Source organism: Oncorhynchus tshawytscha, linkage group LG31 (genome assembly GCF_018296145.1).
Source record: "Oncorhynchus tshawytscha isolate Ot180627B linkage group LG31, Otsh_v2.0, whole genome shotgun sequence".
NCBI classification, from domain to species: domain Eukaryota; kingdom Metazoa; phylum Chordata; class Actinopteri; order Salmoniformes; family Salmonidae; genus Oncorhynchus; species Oncorhynchus tshawytscha.
In genome coordinates, this window is record NC_056459.1 from 15,232,411 (window position 1) to 15,253,748 (window position 21,338).

General features: G+C 44.8%; 1 protein-coding gene across 1 annotated transcript in view; it reads left to right on the forward strand.

Annotated features, from left to right (window-relative positions):
* Positions 1–1,040: 1,040 nt before the first annotated feature.
* Positions 1,041–21,338, forward strand: part of LOC112229647 (delta-type opioid receptor-like) — a 28,916-nt gene continuing 8,618 nt past the window's right edge. Inside the window, exon 1 of the mRNA XM_024395590.2 lies at positions 1,041–1,423. Within this exon, the coding sequence (XP_024251358.1) occupies positions 1,224–1,423 (200 nt within the window). The 5' untranslated portion in view covers positions 1,041–1,223. The remainder of the gene's footprint in view (positions 1,424–21,338) is intronic.

Genomic DNA, 21,338 nt, shown 5'->3' on the forward strand with positions numbered 1-21,338 from the left:
GCTCCAGAGTCCAATGCTGGCAAGCTTTACACCACTCCAGCCGACGCTTGGCATTGCGCATGCTGATCTTAGGCTTGTGTGCGTGCGGCTGCTCGGCCATGGAAACCCATTTCATGAAGCTCCAGACGAACAGTTCTTGTGCTGATGTTGCTTGCAGAGGCAGTTTGGAACTCGGTAGTGAGTGTTTCAACCGAGGACAGATTATTTTTTACCTGCTATGCACTTTAGCACTTGGTGGTCCTGTTCTGTGAGCTTGTGTGGCCTATCACTTCGCGGCTGAGCCGTTGTTGCTCCTAGACGTTTCCACTTCACAATAACAGCACCTACAGTTGACTGGAGAAAATCTAGCAGGGCAGAAATTTGACAAACTGACTTGTTGGAAAGGTGGCATCCTATGATACTGTCATGTTGAAAGTCACTGAGTTCTTCAGTAAGGCCATTATACTGCCAATGTTTGTCTATGGAGATTGCATGGCAGTGTGCTCGATTCTATACACCTTGTCAGAAACTGGTGTGGCTGAAATTGCCGAATCCACTAATTTGAAGGTGTGTCCACATACTTTTGTATACATAGTGTATGTTCTGTCACATAGCCTACAATACGTGTAAAGATGAATCTGTAGCTCAGCGGAATAGGCTAAAACAATTATCAGCCTACTATGCACAGCTTTGATGTGTTAGGCTATGAAAAAAAAACACTTGCAGTGCGCGAGTGTTTACATTATTAGACGTTTGGAGAGCGAGACCAAATCACCGCATGCACCTTTCCCACTAAAGGCTACCGTCAACATTACACAGACCGATCCTCCTGAGAACAGGACTCCTCTCTTTCAACCAGACACAAGACCGAACAATTCTTGAATCATCCTAATGTTCTGTGAACTCTAAACAGAAGTGAAATAATTTTTGCTTTTCTATTCTTATTTTAGGGGGTTGGGAAGTCTGTCATCGTTCTGTTTTTCATGTTCGACCCCTTGGTGAGACAGACCAACTGTAAACTGTGCACCTTGCCCTTTGGCGCGTGAGGATCAGTACACACCTTCCAGCCAATAAAACGCCGAGCAGGCGAAACAAAAGCGCGAGCCGTGTCCGACCAGCCGACCAGTAGTGCTTGGATAACTTTTCAGCACCACAGACCAGAGAACAGTAACAGTCACAGGCGCGCGACAGTCCTAGAGCCGGAGCCGTCCACTGCCCCTGGTGCTGAACCGGCTGATTTCGACATGTACTCGGTGATTCCGTTCAATGTCACCTACCCGGACGACGAGATGGGGTTCGTGCCCAACGGGGAAAACTACACCCAGCAGCTCCCGGTTCAGAGCGCCTCCAATATTATAGTAGCCATCTCCATCACCGCGCTCTACTCGGTTATCTGCGTGGTGGGATTGCTCGGGAATGTCCTTGTGATGTACGGGGTGGTGAGGTAAGGCTTTTCTACTGGAACCACCGGTGGCATATTATATTTAGCCTACTATCATTGGTGGGAACTTGCTTTTGAGATTATATGCCTTATTATTGTCTGTAAGAAAGCATGTGAATGCATATATTCGTGGGGATATGCGTGACTGAAAATGTACTTTTCTCAAGAAGGTTTTAGGCTATAGGGTAATCGTGTATTTCGTATAGAAATCGCGTTTTTTTTATAGACCAATATCTCATGTGTGCATCTCTTTGTGTTAGTTAAGCAAACCGTGTATTTGTCAAAAGCAACCACAGGGCGCAAATCAATGATAAAATGAATGATTTTCTGTGATTTGAAGATGCTACACTCTATAATACTTTTTTGTTGTTGTTGCTTTTGTTCAACAAGGAAACATTTTTGCTGGCGAAACAGTAAATCAGTGTGTACTCGCGCGTGAGGACCAAAGGAAAGAGAGAGTCTGGTGGAGAGTGTGTGGTGTGTGTGTGCCTACTACACAGCACTCAAAAGAGTACTCAAATTGGGCTATCTTAAAAAAACGTTTTATTATCAAATGCTCCCATTTTACAGACAATAATTAGGATCAACAGGATTCAATATTGGCTATTCCCAATCTGCACCCTCCCTTAATTTAAATAGTACTGATGTCAGTGATGGGTTTATTGTTTATGATGACATTACCATGCTGAGTGTATTTTTAAGGATAATAATTTTGCCCACACCACAAAAATGCTCTAACAACCCCCCTCTGACATGTTCATAGGCATGGCAGGCCATGGCCAAACTTGGAGGACTGAACCCACACAATGTGTACTAAACTAAACCCTAGCAGTGTACTAAACTGAACCCTTGACAGTACTAAACTGTCTGGCATTATAAGACAGTGAGTATCCAGTCTAGTAAACTGGATGTCCAGTCTAGTGCACTTACTTCTGTTACTGCCCACTGCTGTCAGACATTATAAAACCGTATCCAGTCTAGTAGCTCTGAATCCACTAATTGCTTTATTGCCCACTGCAGTCAGACATTATAAAACAATGTCCAGTCTAGTTGCTCGGAATCTAATTATAGCTTTAGGGTTGGAATGTCTGAATTGAATTAGAATTGAATTTGAATTGGCCTCACCCCACAGGAAGCAGAATGTGAATTTAATTGAAGAAAGGAGAATTGAATTAAAACCAATTGAAACCATTTCAATTGAGAAGTGAAACATGAGTCTCTTTCATTTCACAAATATTTTATCAATGCCACTTATTAATGCAAATAATATGCACACCATTTCAAATCTTAATTTGATTATAACTCAGATGTGAAGCAGTATTTCGCTTTGGCATGTCTCCATAAGGAAGTGTTTGATCTAATGCATTCTGGGATTTTTTTATTTCTGATATTTTGAACATTAAGGGAATTATGGATTATTATAGACAACCCACAACATGGTTTTAGAATATTTCCAGACCACTATAATAATTTACAATTGTTTCAAGAGAATGAGTTTAGAAAATGAAATGTTTCAACCTTATGCTATTGTAACCAAAATTATGGGGATGTGTAGAATAAATAAGTCATTTGAATTTAATTACATTTATTTTAAATAAATTCCACTTCCTTTCATTCAAATTCTGCTTCCTGTGGGGTATGTCCAATTGAAATACAATTCAAATTCATGAATTGAACATAATTAAAGAGCAATTCGTGTCTCTATTCATACTTGACCCCAATCCTGTTATATACAGTGCCTTCGGAAAGAATTCAGACCCCTTGACTTTTTCCACATTTTGTTACATTACAGCCTTATTCTAAAATGTATTAAGTTGTTTTTTTCCCTGTCACCAATCTACACACAATACCCCATAATGACAAAGCAAAAACGGGTTTAGACATTTTTGCTGATTTATTCAAAATAAACTGAAATATTACAGAGATGTTTGATAGTGTTCAAGTCTGGGTTCTGGCTGAGCCACTCAAGGACATTCTGTTCATCTTTGCCTCGATCCTGACTAGTCTCCCAGTCCCTTCCGCTGAAAAACCTTCCCACAGAATGATGCTGCCACCACCATACTTCACCGTAGGGATGGTGCCAGGTTTCCTCCAGACGTAACGCTTGGCATTCAGGCCAAAGAGTTCAATCTTGGTTTCATCAGACCAGCGCATCTTGTTTCTCATGGTCTGAGAGTCTTTAGGTGCCTTTTGACAAAGTCCAAGTGGGCTGTCATGTACCTTTTACTGAGGAGTGGCTTCCATCTGGCCACTCTACCATAAAGGCCTGCTTGTTGAAGTGCTGCAGAGATGGTTGTCCTTCTAGAAGGTTCTCACATCTCCACAGAGGAACTCTGGAGTGCTGTCAGAGTGACCATCGGGTTCTTGGTCACCTACCTGAGCAAGGCCTTTATCCCCCGATGGCTCAGTTTAGCCAAGCGGCCAGCTCTAGGAAGAGTCTTGGTGGTTCCAAACGTCTCCCATTTAAGAATGATGGAGGCCACTGTGTTCTTGGAGACATTCAATGCTGAAAAAAATATGGTACCCTTCCCCAGATCTGTGCCTAGACACAATCCTGTCTCAGAGCTCTATGTACAATTCCTTCATCCTCATGGCTTGGTTTTTGCTCTGACATATATAGACAGGTGTGTGCCTTTCCAAATAATGTCCAATCAATTGAATTTACCACAGGTGGACTCCAATCAAGTTGTAGAAACATCTCAAGGATGATCAATGGAAACAGGATGCACCTGAGCTCAATTTCGAATCTCATAGTAAAGGGTCTGAATATTTATGTAAAATAGTAAAAAATAATGTAAAAAATATGTATTTTTCGCTTTGTCATTATGGGGTATTGTGTGTAGATTGCCAAGGAATTTTATTTACTTAATCACATTTAGAATAAGGCTGTAACTCTTGACAGTAAGAGCCAGGAGGCTACTATCAGTATGAACTCTCCTCTCTGGTTTTCAGGGAAAAGATACGTATAGTGGCCTCTTCTGCTGTTTCCTGTCAGATAATGAAAGGGGTTGTCATGACAATGGACATTAGTTGGTTTTCCGAGAGCCATATATTTAAGAGAGTTCGTCCAGGTATTAGAACGGATGCCATGTTAGCTCCTTTATTCTCAAAATGTTAGTGATGTACAATATGAGAGTGCCTCCGACAATTCCCTATAAAATTACTCGCTGTCAACAAGCAAAACAGAGCAGTTAATTTAACAGACGTTTTTTTTATTAGCATTCGGGATAATGTGTATCCAAGTCGGCACTGTGTTATGGTCTCAAAAAACGACATATCTGCTTTCACTTGACATCTTCATGGGTTTTGAAAACTATCAGAAATAAACAGCACAATATGGAAGTGTCAATTATCACTTAGCAACAGCTGTGGAGGAGAAAGTGGTACTCTCAGATCATTCAGAGAGAAACCGCTTTGGCCCAACTCTCAAAATATAGGACTCTGGTTTCTCCCTGTGGAGGTGCATTAAAGGGGTTTTACTAGATGGTAGGCCTATACAGCTACGGACGGAAGTTACTTTTCGTAGCAGGTTAGGAGAATTTACGCAGCAGGTTAGGAGAATGAACGTAACAGGTTAGGAGAGTTGGATTAAGGTTACGAAAAGGGTTAAGGTTAGGTTAGCTAAAAGGCTCTCCTAACCTGCTGATACAGTATGATATGTGTTCCCTTCAGTGTAAACAGCAAAAAGAAACATGGAATCTGATCTTTTGACTCCAGATTTATACCACCTCCATATATGGATCTGAATTCTGATGCAAACCGAATCCTCCATATGCGACCTCTGTCTGGACGCACAGATCAGATTCTTTGCTCTAAAGTGGGGTTTTCTTTGCACATGACCTGCCATTACCATGACTACCACCCCAAAATTTAAGGAGAGAGAGTGAAAAAAAAGACAGAGAGAGAGGGGGAGAAAGAGAGAGAGACAGACAGAGAGAGACAGAGAGAGAGAGAGAGAGAGAGGCAGTGACAAAAACAGAGACAGACAGAGAGAGTGGGTGTGTGAGAGGGAGAGAAACAGAGAGAGACAGGGAGAGAAACAGCCGGATTTAGTATTTTATTATTTTATTAGGATTCCCATTAGCCGTTGCTGAAGCAGCAGATCCTCTTCCTGGGGTCCACACAAAACAAAATACATGACATAATACAGAACATCAATAGACAAGAACAGCTCAAGGACTGAATTGCACACATTTATTGGAAGAGACAGGGAGATATGAAGTGCGGAGAAAGTGGTGAGGTTGAGTTGGGTTCGATGCTTTCTGATTCTCTGAAACTGTGTGCTAGGCATGGAGTAATCAGCCTTACACAGGAAAGAAGCAGGAAAGAAAACATTGACTAGTGGAGTAAAATGAGTGTTTTAGCATCCACAGTCAGTCGCTATTGTTCATTCACTGTGAATCGTGTTCGGCATTGGATATTCATTTTGAAAACACAGCACAGTGAGTAATTAAGCTATTTAGGAGCCATCTACAGTATCTCCCCTCCCTCTGTTCTAGAGAGCTGTTGACTGGATCCATCTGGCATTCCAGGCAGGGTAAATCAAACACTCAATGTATTTGAAAGAAAATGAATACTATTCGAACCCATGTGTCGGCTGCTTCAGAGGGAGAGCTGCCTGGGTAGATATGAAGGCTATGTTTTAGTATCCACAATAGCATCACTTATAATACATGCCCAATACATTGCTTCATTTTGAGTGGTATGCTAGTGTGGATATTGGAACAGAGCCAAAGAAGACTCTTCTGTGATTACTGACTGAGGGGACTGAGGGGAGAGCTGGGGCTAACACCACCAATATTGTGGCACATCCCTCTGTAAGATAGCCCAGGTCAGAAGCATTCGCTCTGCTAGACAGCCAGCCAGCCACCACACACACACACACACACACACACACACACACACACACACACACACACACACACACACACACACACACACACACACACACACACACACACACACACACACACACACACACACACACACACACACACACAGAATCAGTAATAGTGTAGAGATGATTGTACCCAATGTACTGTGCTATGACCTACATTTAAATGGCTAATGTTATGAATGAGGGTGTGCAGTTGATAAAATGACTTCTTTGAGTGGTATAGCTGATGTACTAGGTGGTGTACTTGGTTTATTCATACGCAGGGCATAAGCAGAGCTGTCTTAGGAGGAAAAGTCCCAAACGGGGGAGAATCATCCAATGAGCTTGAATAAGATGAACTCTGGTATACACCATAAGCTAACATCTTATAACTCTGATCAGGTCGAAATCCTTTCTTTGCTGAAATACATCAGGGTTTACCCAAACAAACAAAGAGCAGCAATTCCTGCCTGACATATTGTACCCAGTGGAGTGGAAGCTTTAATTGGGTGTTTTTTAGGACGGGTGTGAGTCAACACCGGCTCCCGTGTCTCGCTGCATGTCTACTCTCTTACTCAGCAGTGTGTGTGTGAAGTGTGTGTGTGTGCGTGCGCATGTGCGTGCATGTGCGTGTGTGTGTGAGAGAGAGCTCTGGAAGGAGTCGTGTGTGTTTGGTCAGGGAAGTGGTGGGAAGCGAAGAGGGGTCGAGGGCACTTCCGCGGAGTATGGAGGAAACAGTGGGGTAGAAATGATGACAGATCAGAGCTGCAAATACACATGTTTACATCTTTCCCATATTCAAGACATTTTAAACATATTCAAGTTATTAGCCTCGTGAACATAGAAACTTGGTTGCTGTTTCTGTGCCACAACTGTTAAAAAATGTATACATCATTAATGGTAATTAGAATGTGTTCTTAAGTGTGAGTTTGGTGTGAAGTGTGATTTTACAGTTGCTTACTAAAAAGCTATTGTTTACCTGTCCTATTTCTAAATACATCATGTCTAGTTGGGCACCACTCAGATGTTATTCTGGCCCACCAAGCCCAAAAGTTTGAACACTGCCTCCAATTCACAGTAAACTTACTGAATGAAGGACCCTCATAAAAGAGTGAGTACTCTTTTGACTGTCTCCAAGCAGTGTGACAAACTGATGTTTGAGTCTGTGTCTCCCACGCGCCACATGGTTGTGTCAGCCCTCTGAGCTAAAGCCTAGGTAATAACTCATAGAGCAAACACAACTTTTCAGGTCTGAGGCAAGGTTAGCTATCAAGCAAGCATGGTTTACCAAACCACCTCCGTTACAGCAGCAAGACACACTACATGGCCAAAAGTATGTGGACACCTGCTTGTCGAACAACTCATTCCAAAATCATGGGCATTAATATGGAGTTGGCCCCCCTTTTGCTGCTATAACAGCCTCCACTCTTCTGGGAAGGCTTCCCACTAGATGTTGGAACATTGCTGCAGGGACTTGCTTCCATTCAGCAACAAGAGCATTAGTGAGGTCAGGCACTGATGTTGGCCGATTAGGCCTGGCTCGCAGTCAGCGTTCTAATTCATCCCAAATGTGTTCGATGGGGTTGAGGTCAGGGCTCTGTGCCGACCAGTCTAGTTCTTCCACACCGATCTCTACAATCCATATCTGTATGGACTTCACTTTATACACGGTGGCATTGTCATGCTGAAACAGGAAAGGGCCTTCCCTAAACTGTTACCACAAGGTTTGAAGCACATAATCATCTATAATGTCATTGTATGTTGTAGCGTTAAGATTTTCCTTTACTGTAACTAAGAGGCCTAGCCCGAACCATGAAAAACAGCCCCAGACCATTATTCCTCCTCCAAGCATGATTCCTCAATCCGGAGAACGCGTTTCCACTGCTCCAGAGTCCAATGGTGGCAAGCTTTACACCACTCCAGCCGACGCTTGGCATTGCACATGGTGATCTTAGGCTCCCGATGAACAGTTTTTGTGCTGATGTTGGTTCCAGAGGCAGTTTGGAACTCAGTAGTGAGCGTTGGAACCGAGAACAGACAATTTTTATCAGCACCCGGTGGTCCCGTTATGTGAACTGGTGTGGCCTACCACTTCGTGGCTGAGCTGTTGTTGCTCCTAGACATATCTAGTTCACAATAACAGCAGACCAGGGAAGCTCTAGTAGGGCAGAAATTTGATGAACTGACTTGTTGAATGTCACTGAGTTCTTCATTAAGGCCATTCTACTGCCAATGTTTGTCTATGGTGATTGCATGGCTGTGTGCTCAATTTTTATACACCTGTCAGCAACGGGTGTGGCTGAAATAGCCGAATCCACTAATTAGAAAGCGTGTTGACATACTTTTGTATATATAGTTCATCTTTTCATGGTGTGCTGCCTTTGGCTGAAATGGACACATATCGGACTGGAGCCCAGTGAACATGGTTAATACTGGACCGAGTGATTAACTTGTGGTGACAGACTATGATCAATGGCTCTGGGTGTACGTACCCAATATACAAATGTTGCCTGTGGTCTGATGAAGCTGTGATCAATAAGACAATAATCAATATTCACCAGCGTCAGGAGAAGGAAGTATTCAATTTCCATCTGGTTTGTCCTGGAACCAAGGCCACTGACTGACGTTTTTAAAATGACCCTCTGTTCCCTGCTTCTGTGAATTTAACAAACGCACACACAAATACACATACAGACACGACCCTCTGTAGCCTGCAGCAGTGATTCTAACAAGGATCTGCCTCCTCCATATGTTGATTAACCTCTAAGGCAGTAGTTTTCAACCTGTGGTCTGTGGTAGTTTTTTTTTTTTGGTGCAATTTATTTTCCTTCAAAAATAAAAACAGTTGGGGTTATTAATTATATTATAAGAAATGTTAATTTCTTTAAAAAATACAAATTGTTCATAATAATAATAATAGGCCTTTTAACTGTTACATTCATGGATAAAACGGACTCAAAATTTGTCCGGCAAGATATTTAATGTTAAAACATTTAGTGACTCCACAAATAATGGTCCTCAAGAGGTTTTGACAGTGATTTGGTGGTCCACTGAATGGAAATGGTGGTGAACCACTGCTCTAGGGACACGAGATGACAGGGCAGGACAGCAATGACAGCTCCACAGCTACAATCCCCAACTAGACTGACATCTATGATACTATCACAGTTACAGATCATGGTTCTCATTTTGAACAGAATGATTTAACATGACATTGGAAGAAAATATCCCACTGTTTTCAAGCTTTTCAGGCTTCCAAACAAGGAGAATGGACCACCCCTATGAACCTGTGGCATTAGCTAACTACTACAGGTCCAGAACCAGTTAAACGGATGGCATGAACAGAGTGGGCACCGTGGGAAAATATCAAAAGCTCATCTTCTCCCTCCTCTTCTATGATTCATCCATGCACAGGTGTCATACTCAAAGGGAAATGGAACATAGCATGTTGTGGTGAAACCTGCCTTGGTGCTGTAACCTGATGAGAAGATGCTTCAGGTTGTCAGCTACACCCCCTTTAAAGATAGCAGGGAGGGACCGCCTATCTTAGCCAGTTCCTTGGAACGACTGTACCGTACAGTGCTGTACAGAACACCGTATCCTTTCAACATCTTGCCAGTATCTGGCCACTTGTGTGATCTCAGCTCCTGTATGTGTAACATCGTGCACATGTGACATCATGTCTCTTCCCCCACCGCCCACCCGCCTCCTCTCCCCTTCTCTAGCCACTTCATCAACATCCATCCACACAAACAGAGCCCAGAGGCCACCCACTCGATGCGTCTTTCGTTGCATCTCCGTCTCCGTGTGTGTGTGTGCGTGTCTCTGTGTGTGTGTCTATCATGTGTAAGCCCTGGCTCCTGTAACATTGTTTCAAGGCAGAGGGGAGTGGGCCATGGTTAGGGCAGGAAAGACAAGAAGGGACATGGTCCCAGCATGGGTCTTGGTGGTGGAGGAGAGGTGAGGGTGGGTGTGCCCTGACCACGCCAGCTCAGATCAGGGCTAGCGATAAGGATTCTACATACGCAGAGAGCAAACCCATCCAATAATGACTGCCTGTGATTCACCGTCATCTTATAAATATGAAAAATATAACATGTAATATCTAATTCTCTCCTGCTGACAGTGGCGCTAGGGAGCACAGACGGATTCATAGATGAAGTTATGCTGAATCAAAGGGTTCTAACAGACAGAGAAAGAAATCTCCCATCAAGAACAATCTTCCCTATCGGTAAAAGAGTCTGTAACCTGCTGTAGTCTGACTCATCTGAGCACCGGAAACTTCAGACAATAGATTTACTCTGTCTCTGGCACCCCAGTACATGACTCAAGCAATATTTCCTAAAACATATCTTCCTTGCCACATTGAGATATAGTTGTGATACACTATGAGCAGGTTCACAGCAATGGACAAGTGATGTGTTTGTACAACAGAGACCCATTTAGAAACCACAGATGGGATGCATTATAGATGTAGGATCTTAATTTGAGCCAGTTTGAGCCAGGAAAAGAATCCTGCAGCAACAGGAAATGTGAATGATTGTGTGAATAATAATTAACGGACATTTATGTAGGGGTTTATACGTTTTGCGCAAGGGAAAATCAAGTCTGAAATTTCTAAGTGGAAATTACAAACTTCAGAAGCCTTTTTACACCTCAAATAAACAACACATTTTAATTGTCCTGCATTGAATGAAAGTTATCCTGTAACAGGGTGATCAAATTAAGATCCTACTGCTGTATACAGTACTGATATTATTAAATGTGACAATAAAATCCAATGTATACAGCATAGGAATGGAGCTAAAAAGCTGGAAAAGCATATTGTATAAGTCAGGTACAGGATGCTGTTCATTGGAATGATTCTTGACAGATTTGTTTTGCGTTCATCAATCCCTCCACCTAGCCTGTCTCTACTTTTAACAGTGGGTTTGTTTAAATGCCAGGGCTGCGTTTATGGTGTAGAGAGTGACTGATACCCTGGAGAGGCAGAGCCAGTAGATCAATGACCATCTTACTGACTGTCACGTAGAGTAGGCCAGATGGCTAAACTGGATAACCTAACCTCTATAAAAATAAAAAGATGGCGGAACCGCAAAAGTTCTTCTGTGCAAAGGTGTTTATTTACAAGTGATTCCGGAACAGAAAATAACAGTACTGCCATCAACGTCTACCTTATGGGACAGCTTAACAACAATGCTGCCCCATCCACAGCTCAATCCAAAAAATCCCCTTAGAGACTGGAGAGAGGTTCCTTTTGTAGGGCTAGCCCCTCCCCTCAGAACAATTAACCCTAATTAATTAATCAATTAACAATACAAACCTACATTTTCCATGAACTAAACATACTAAAGGATATACATTGCAACACGGTTTTAAACAATATCACAACATAACATTTACAACATTACATCATTACTGACAATATCTTTCAATATGCCCATATGCATTAATGAGCCATTTGGGACAGGCACTATAAAGCCAACCCAATTCCCTTAGCTCGGGTCCTTTTCCAGCATACCCAGAAGCTACAGAGATGGAGAGAGAGGAACAGAACAAACAAACAATGCGCTCATCCACAACATTGATAAGTATAATAATTATTGTATCTCTCAAATATGAACATTGACAAGTGTGAAATGCATGCACCAAGACAGAAGTTAAATTGTGTGTCGACCCACATTGTTAACTTATGGTATAATGGCGCAGGGAGGAGTGATGAATATGTGTGTGCGTTAAAGAACCAAATGCTGCCCGCGGCCAGTGACGGACTTCTACGTCACATTACCTTCCTCCTCTCCTGAAGCGACCATGTTCGGGAGCCTTGATAGGTAGTCCGCAGTAACGTTCTCTTTTCCTGCCTTGTGACGGACACAGAACCTGAAGGGCTGGAGCTCCAGATACCACCTGGTCACACGAGAATTCCGGTCCTTCATGGTCTGGATCCAGGTCAGTGCTCTGTGGTCCGTGTGCAGGTCAAATTCCCTCCCAAGAAGGTAGTAACGGAGGCTATCTAGGGCCCACTTTATAGCCAGGCACTCCTTTTCGATTGTAGAATACCTGGTTTCCCTGGGCAACAGCTTCCGACTCAGGTACAGCACAGGAAGCTCTTCTCTTGGCTCCCCTTGGGCCAGTACAGCTCCAATTCCTACAGCCGAAGCGTCGACCTGCACGAGAAATCTCTTCTTAAAATCAGGGGTCTGGAGAACAGGGAATGAGCACAGTCGTTTTTTCAGTGTCATGAAGGCTTCCTCACACTCCTCAGTCCACTTCACAGGGTTGCTGGCCCCCTTCGAAGTGAGGTTGGTCAGAGGGACAGCGATGGTCGAAAACTGTGGAATGAATCTCCGGTACCACCCTGCCAGACCTAGGAAGGACTTCACCTGTGTCTTGGTTCTGGGTTGAGGGCTATTCCTGATGGACTCCACTTTCTCCACCTGAGGCTGAACTTCACCCTTACCCAGCTGGTAACCCAGGTACTTTGTCTCCTGTTTCGCCCACTCACACTTCAGGAGGTTAAGCGTGAGGCCTGCTTCATGGATCTTCCCCAGGACGCTGCTAAGATGCTGTATGTGCTCCTCCCAGGAGTGGCTGTAGATCACCACGTCGTCCAAGTAAGCAGCACAGTAATCGTCACAGTCCTGGAGGACCTTGTCCATCAGCCTCTGGAAAGTCGCAGGTGCCCCATGAAGGCCAAACGGCATGACCTTGAACTGGAACAGGCTCATTGGCGTCCGGAATGCAGTGTAGGCCTTGGATTGTTCATCCAGGGGCACCTGCCAGTACCCTTTGCAGAGATCCAATGTGGTGATGTAATGAGCTCTACCTATTCTCTCCAGTAAGTCGTCAATGCGGGGCATGGGATAGGCATCAAACTGGGAGATGGCATTCACCTTACGGAAGTCCATGCAGACGCGCAAAGAGCCATCCTTCTTTGGGACAATGACAATAGGGCTGCTCCATTCACTTGAAGATGGCTCGACAACATCCATCTCTATCATGGTGTGGACCTCTTCCTTGAGGGCTACCACCAGCCTCTCAGGCACACGGTAAGGATGCTGGCGGACAGGGTTCTGGCCAGGTTTCAAACGAATGACGTGTTCCAGGACTTTGGTTCTTCCTGGTCTCTGACTGAAGAGGGCCGGATACTTGCCAAACAGCTGCTTCAGCTCATCTTGCTTGTCTTCTTCCAGGTGAGCCAGTATGACTTCTGCTCGTTCTTTCCATGCCTCTGTGACTCCCTCCGACTCATCCTCTTCTACTCTGCGGACCAGAAAGGACTTTCCTTTGGAGAGTTCCTCTTTCTCCTCCATAGAGGAGTTCGAATGGCGAGAAACCTGTCGATGCCTGAGGCACCTCCCTGTAAGCAAAAAGCAGAAAGGGTAACCACTTATCCCAGTCTTTACCAGTGTCAGCCACAAACTTCCTCAGCATGTTCTTGAGCGTTTGATTGAATCTCTCTACGAGCCCATCCGTTTGGGGATGGTAGGGAGTAGTCCTCAAGCCTTTAATGCCCAGCTGTCGGTGGAGTTGAACCATCAGTCGCGAGGTGAAGTTTGTCCCTTGGTCCGTCAGGATTTCATCTGGGATTCCTACACGAGAGAAGAGCTGAACAAGAGCACTGATTATCTTTGGAGTGGTTATGGAACGGAGTGGGAAGGCTTCTGGGAACCGGGTGGCATAGTCACAGATCACCAATATATACTTGTAACCTGCACTACTCTTCTCCAAGGGTCCAACAATGTCCATTGCAATTCTCTTGAATGGGGTAGAGATAACTGGCAGTGAACATAGAGGAGCCCGTTCAGACCTACGGACAGCACTGGTTTTCTGGCACGTGGGGCATGATTTGCAGTATTTTTGTACATCAGTATACATGGAGGGCCAAAAGAAACGGGAGCCTAGCCTAAGATAGGTCTTATGTTGCCCTAGATGGCCCGCCCATGGAACTGTATGTGCAAGGTTGAGAACAAGTGGTCTACAGGTAGATGGCACCACCAACTTCCTGCTATCTGCCTCTGACCCAAGGTAGAGTATGTGGTTGTCTACTGTGTAAATCCCCCCACATAAAGATTGACTGTCCCCAGCTAAGGCCTTGTCAAACAAACATTTCAAGGTTGCGTCAGACTTCTGCAGTGTAGCAAAATTTTGTGGAACATCCCATTGCACCTCTAACCCAGACACATCAGCAACAGGTACAGGGGTTCCCACATACTTCTCAAGATGCCGCTGGCGGCGTGACTTTCTGGGCCCTTTGGTTCCCCCCTCGCAAAGACTATCACACAAGTCAGGCAGAGGTTGTAAACCAGCTTTGGTCTGGGCACGAGTGACAACTGAACATGCCATCTGAACATCAGACTGGCAAACTGACTGCTCATATAGCTGACCCCACACACTTCCCAACAGATCAGAGAGTACAGGCACATCCCTCCCCAAAATCATCTCAAAAGGTAGCTTCTCCATTACCCCAACTTTGAGGAGGTATTTCTGACCCTGAATCTCAACTGTGAGCTCAGCTGTGGGCTGCTGTGACTGGTCACCATGGACACATTGGATCAGTGTCTGATGACCATAATCAATGTCATTAACAGGTACATTACCTTTTCTGATCAATGACAGGGAACTGCCGGTGTCAATCATTGCAGTAAGACTTTTACCATTCACTTTTACAGGTACCAAGCATGACCCTTCCCAAGTCTGTCTATTCTGAACACCATCCCCCTCTCTGGGTACATAACAGTAACCTGAGAGCTTGGATTTACGTAGCGGACACATTGAAGCTTTGTGCCCCTGCTGCCGGCAGTAAAAACAGGTCAGACCCCCCCCATCAGAGCGAACTGCATGATCCCTTACCTCCCTCCCAGACACATAACCCCCAGAGTTACCTCCACCATCTCTGGCGTTTCTGATGTCCCTTGTGTCTCAGACTCCTTGGAGCGGGTGCTGCAGGTTGTGGTGGGGCCCCCTTTACGTGCATTAAGATACTGCAGTGCAAGCTTGGCCGCCATAAGCCCGTCCTTGGGCTCGTGCTCTCGGACCCAGGTTCGAATGTCGTGTGGTAGAACTTGTAGAAGTTGCTCGAGGATGATGACCTCCCGATTTCGTCCTGTGTCTTCTCCCCGGTCGAACCCATCGTGTTTATTTATAACACATCAAGTTTGCGGACGACACAACAGTGGTAGACGAGACGGCCGACGAGACAACAACGACGAGACGGCCTACAGGGAGGAGGTGAGGGCCCTCGGTGAGGGCCCCCGTTTATACACTGACTGACACCAAGACCCAATACAGACAGAGATGGCGTGAGAGGGAGATAACCAACAATTAATCTAGTTAACCTTTTGTTTGAATAGAGACAGGTGCAATTAAAACAGAAATACATTGAATAGACAATATTTAGATCCACTGACCTGACCTTGTTTTAATTTAAAGCGTTTGTCCATGAGTTGGCCCATATCACAATGCCTGTCATGACTCTTCACACACACACGCACATACACGCACACACATGCACACACACGCACTTTTGTTGTAAAGTCTGTTCAATGTCGGCCAGTTGACTTGACTTGACAGGGATCACAACACATCTGTCAGATGAACAATCAAGAAGGTGGCTTTCATGGACTATTTCAGTCGGGAGGGTCTAACCCTCCTGTGGGAGCCGTTGAAGCAGAAGAGAAATCAGCAAATCACCAGCAGCTCTCAGTCCACATACTCAACAGTCCTGTCCCCTCTCACCCCTAACCCACCATCAGTCTCATAGGCAGATGGGATGCCTAAACATGGAATGGTCATCACGGTCCTGGCTCAAGGCCTCTTTGCTGACTTACAGCAAAGAGACATTTTGCATATGGGTGATCCTTTGTAGCTCATTTTGTAGAGCATTCCCAGACTACCTATAAGTAAAATGTATGCACGCATGACTTTAAGTCGCTTCAGATAAAAGTGTCTGCTAAATGGCATATATATATTATATTACATTATAGCACACACATGCACGCACACAAGCACAGACACCAACATAGATACACATACACTCCACAGACCTAGGTTATAGCCCCAGTCTCCAGAATGATTTGGCGGGTAGTGTTTATGCACTAAGAGCTGTAAATTAGTACATGTTATCGACCATATCTTAAAGAGGGAGAAAGGGAATGGGAAATCAATAGGCTACTTCCGGCGCCGACAGAGATGGCCGCCTCGCTTCGCGTTCCTAGGAAACTATGCAGTTTTTTGTTTTTTTTACGTGTTATTTCTTACATAAGTACCCCAGGTCATCTTAGGTTTCATTACATACAGTCGAGAAGAACTACTGAATATAAGATCAGCGTCAACTCACCATCAGTACGACCAAGAATATGTTTTTCGCGACGCGGATCCTGTGTTCTGCCTTACAAACAGGACAACGGAGTGGATTCCATGCAGCGACCCAAAAAAACTACTCCGAAAAAGAGGGAAACGAGGCGGTCTTCTGGTCAGACTCCGGAGACGGGCACACCATGCACCACTCCCTAGCATTCTTCTTGCCAATGTCCAGTCTCTTGACAACAAGATTGATGAAATCCGAGCAAGGGTAGCATTCCAGAGGGACATCAGAGACTGTAACGTTCTTTGCTTCACGGAAACATGGCTCACTGGAGAGACGCTATCCGAGGCGGTGCAGCCAGCGGGTTTCTCCACGCATCGCGCCGACAGAAACAAACATCTTTCTGGTAAGAAGAGGGGCGGGGGCGTATGCCTTATGACTAACGTGACATGGTGTGATGAAAGAAACATACAGGAACTCAAATCCTTCTGTTCATCTGATTTAGAATTCCTCACAATCAAATGTAGACCGCATTATCTACCAAGAGAATTCGCTTCGATTATAATCACAGCCGTATATATCCCCCCCCAAGCAGACACATCGATGGCTCTGAACGAACTTTATTTAACTCTCTGCAAACTGGAAACGATTTATCCGGAGGCTGCATTCATTGTAGCTGGGGATTTTAACAAGGCTAATCTGAAAACAAGACTCCCTAAATTTTATCAGCATATCGATTGCGCAACCAGGGGTGGAAAGACCTTGGATCATTGTTACTCTAACTTCCGCGACGCATATAAGGCCCTGCCCCGCCCCCCTTTCGGAAAAGCTGACCATGACTCCATTTTGTTGATCCCTGCCTACAGACAGAAACTAAAACAAGAGGCTCCCACGCTGAGGTCTGTTCAACGCTGGTCTGACCAAGCTGACTCCACACTCCAAGACTGCTTCCATCACGTGGACTGGGAGATGTTTCGTATTGCGTCAGATAACAACATTGACGATTACGCTGATTCGGTGTGCGAGTTCATTAGAACGTGCGTTGAAGATGTCGTTCCCATAGCAACGATTAAAACATTCCCTAACCAGAAACCGTGGATTGATGGCAGCATTCGTGTGAAACTGAAAGCGCGAACCACTGCTTTTAATCAGGGCAAGGTGTCTGGTAACATGACTGAATACAAACAGTGCAGCTATTCCCTCCGCAAGGCTATTAAACAAGCTAAGCGTCAGTACAGAGACAAAGTAGAATCTCAATTCAACGGCTCAGACACAAGAGGCATGTGGCAGGGTCTACAGTCAATCACGGACTACAGGAAGAAATCCAGCCCAGTCACGGACCAGGATGTCTTGCTCCCAGGCAGACTAAATAACTTTTTTGCCCGCTTTGAGGACAATACAGTGCCACTGACACGGCCTGCAATGAAAACATGCGGTCTCTCCTTCACTGCAGCCGAGGTGAGTAAGACATTTAAACGTGTTAAACGTTAAACCTCGCAAGGCTGCAGGCCCAGACGGCATCCCCAGCCGCGCCCTCAGAGCATGCACAGACCAGCTGGCCGGTGTGTTTACGGACATATTCAATCAATCCCTATACCAGTCTGCTGTTCCCACATGCTTCAAGAGAGCCACCATTGTTCCTGTTCCCAAGAAAGCTACGGTAACTGAGCTAAACGACTACCGCCCCGTAGCACTCACATCCGTCATCATGAAGTGCTTTGAGAGACTAGTCAAGGACCATATCACCTCCACCCTACTTGACACCCTAGACCCACTCCAATTTGCTTACCGCCCAAATAGGTCCACAGACGATGCAATCTCAACCACACTGCACACTGCCCTAACCCATCTGGACAAGAGGAATACCTATGTGAGAATGCTGTTCATCGACTACAGCTCGGCATTCAACACCATAGTACCCTCCAAGCTCGTCATCAAGCTCGAGACCCTGGGTCTCGACCCCGCCCTGTGCAACTGGGTACTGGACTTCCTGACGGGCCGCCCCCAGGTGGTGAGGGTAGGCAACAACATCACCTCCCCGCTGATCCTCAACACTGGGGCCCCACAAGGGTGCGTTCTGAGCCCTCTCCTGTACTCCCTGTTCACCCACGACTGCGTGGCCACGCACGCCTCCAACTCAATCATCAAGTTTGCGGACGACACAACAGTGGTAGGCTTGATTACCAACAACGACGAGACGGCCTACAGGGAGGAGGTGAGGGCCCTCGGAGTGTGGTGTCAGGAAAATAACCTCACACTCAACGTCAACAAAACTAAGGAGATGATTGTGGACTTCAGGAAACAGCAGAGGGAACACCCCCTATCCACATCGATGGAACAGTAGTGGAGAGGGTAGCAAGTTTTAAGTTCCTCGGCATACACATCACAGACAAACTGAATTGGTCCACTCACACAGACAGCATCGTGAAGAAGGCGCAGCAGCGCCTCTTCAACCTCAGGAGGCTGAAGAAATTCAGCTTGTCACCAAAAGCACTCACAAACTTCTACAGATGCACAATCGAGAGCATCCTGGCGGGCTGTATCACCGCCTGGTACGGCAACTGCTCCGCCCTCAACCGTAAGGCTCTCCAGAGGGTAGTGAGGTCTGCACAACGCATCACCGGGGGAAAACTACCTGCCCTCCAGGACACCTACACGACCCGATGTTACAGGAAGGCCATAAAGATCATCAAGGACATCAACCACCCGAGCAACTGCCTGTTCACCCCGCTATCATCCAGAAGGCGAGGTCAGTACAGGTGCATCAAAGCTGGGACCGAGAGACTGAAAAACAGCTTCTATCTCAAGGCCATCAGACTGTTAAACAGCCACCACTAACATTGAGTGGCTGCTGCCAACACACTGACACTGACTCAACTCCAGCCACTTTAATAATGGGAATTGAAGGGAAATGATGTAAATATATCACTAGCCACTTTAAACAATGCTACCTTATATAATGTTTACATACCCTACATTATTATCTCATATGCATACGTATATACTGTACTCTATATCATCGACTGCATCCTTATGTAATACATGTATCACTAGCCACTTTAACTATGCCACTTTGTTTACATACTCATCTCATATGTATATACTGTACTCGATATCAGCTACTGTATCTTGCCTATGCTGCTCTGTACCATCACTCATTCATATATCCTTATGTACATATTCTTTATCCCCTTACACTGTGTATAAGACAGTAGTTTTGGAATTGTTAGTTAGATTACTTGTTGGTTATTACTGCATTGTCGGAACTAGAAGCACAAGCATTTCGCTACACTCGCATTAACATCTGCTAACCATGTGTATGTGACAAATAAAATTTGATTTGATTTGATTTATAATTTATTTATTACTGAGCGACAGGGATCAGGGTTTATTCCACCTCAAAAAGTATGAGGATTTTGACATGTCAGATTGTTCTGAAATCGTTTCTGTTGTTAGAAACAGACAAGATAAGCATTCCTGCAACAGTCCTAATTTCTTACTCAGTCACCAGCTTCATCAAAAAGTGCATCGACAACGTCGTCCCCACAGTGACTGTACGTACATATCCAAACCAGAAGCCATGGATCACAGGCAATGTCCGCACCAAGCTAAAGGAAAGGGCTTCCGCTTTCAAGTGGCGGGACACTAATCCGGACGCTTATAAGAAATCCCGCTATGCCCTCAGACGAACAAGCAAAGCGTCAATACAGGACTAAGATTGAATCCTACTACACCGGCTCTGACGCTCGTCTGATGAGGCAGGGCTTGTGAACTATTATGGACAACAAAGGGAAACGCAGCGAGCTGCCCAGTGACACAAGTCTACCAGACGAGCTACATGCCTTTTATGCTCACTTCGAGGCAAGCAACACTGAAGCATGCATGAGAGCACCAGCTGTTCCGGAAGACTGTGTGATCACGCTCTCCGTAGTCGATATGAGCAAGACCTTTAAACATTCAACAGTCACAAGGCCATGTGGCCAGATGGACTACCAGGACATATTGAATATTATATGAATTTGGGTGCAATCAAGCAGCTTAATTTCTCAGAGATCAAATTATATTTCAGCAATAGGATTTAGCAGGAATGCTAATTTTATATTTTTCTAACTACAAAAATTATTTCTTAATCAATCTGAGATAGTGGGTGTAACGGCTTGCTGAAATGACATGGAACGACCCAACAGGGAGTTAGGATTAGGAGGTTACAGTCCCTGTCAAAGACTGACCAACGCCCAAAGCTGATTTCCATTTTCCAGTAAATGTTGTTTACTTCATTCTGAGTGTTGTTTGGTTTGATTTTGTTGTCCTTTTGACTTTTGAACATCAATAGCTTTTATGGTGAACACACACATCTGGACCATTAACTAAATGGACTGTACAAAATATTCACTTAATGTATCCACAGAGCCACAGTGCAAAAATCTATTGAAGTACCGTTCTCACTTAGGCACACCAATTTCAACACAGCATATTCTGTAACTCTTAGAGCATTTTACAGACAGACCAATGGGCTATGACTAATATAATACTGTTTTTGAAGGCAAAGTAGGTTAAGATATAATATATCTCTATGAACACATTTATATTGTGCCTTCAGAGAGATTCTGACCCCATTAGGCCAATATCTCTAACTACTCTAGTGACTCAGCCAACATGCTCCCCACTGGGCAAAAACTGGTTGAATCAACATTGTTGCCACATAATTTAAATCCCAAAAATCAACGTGGTGATGT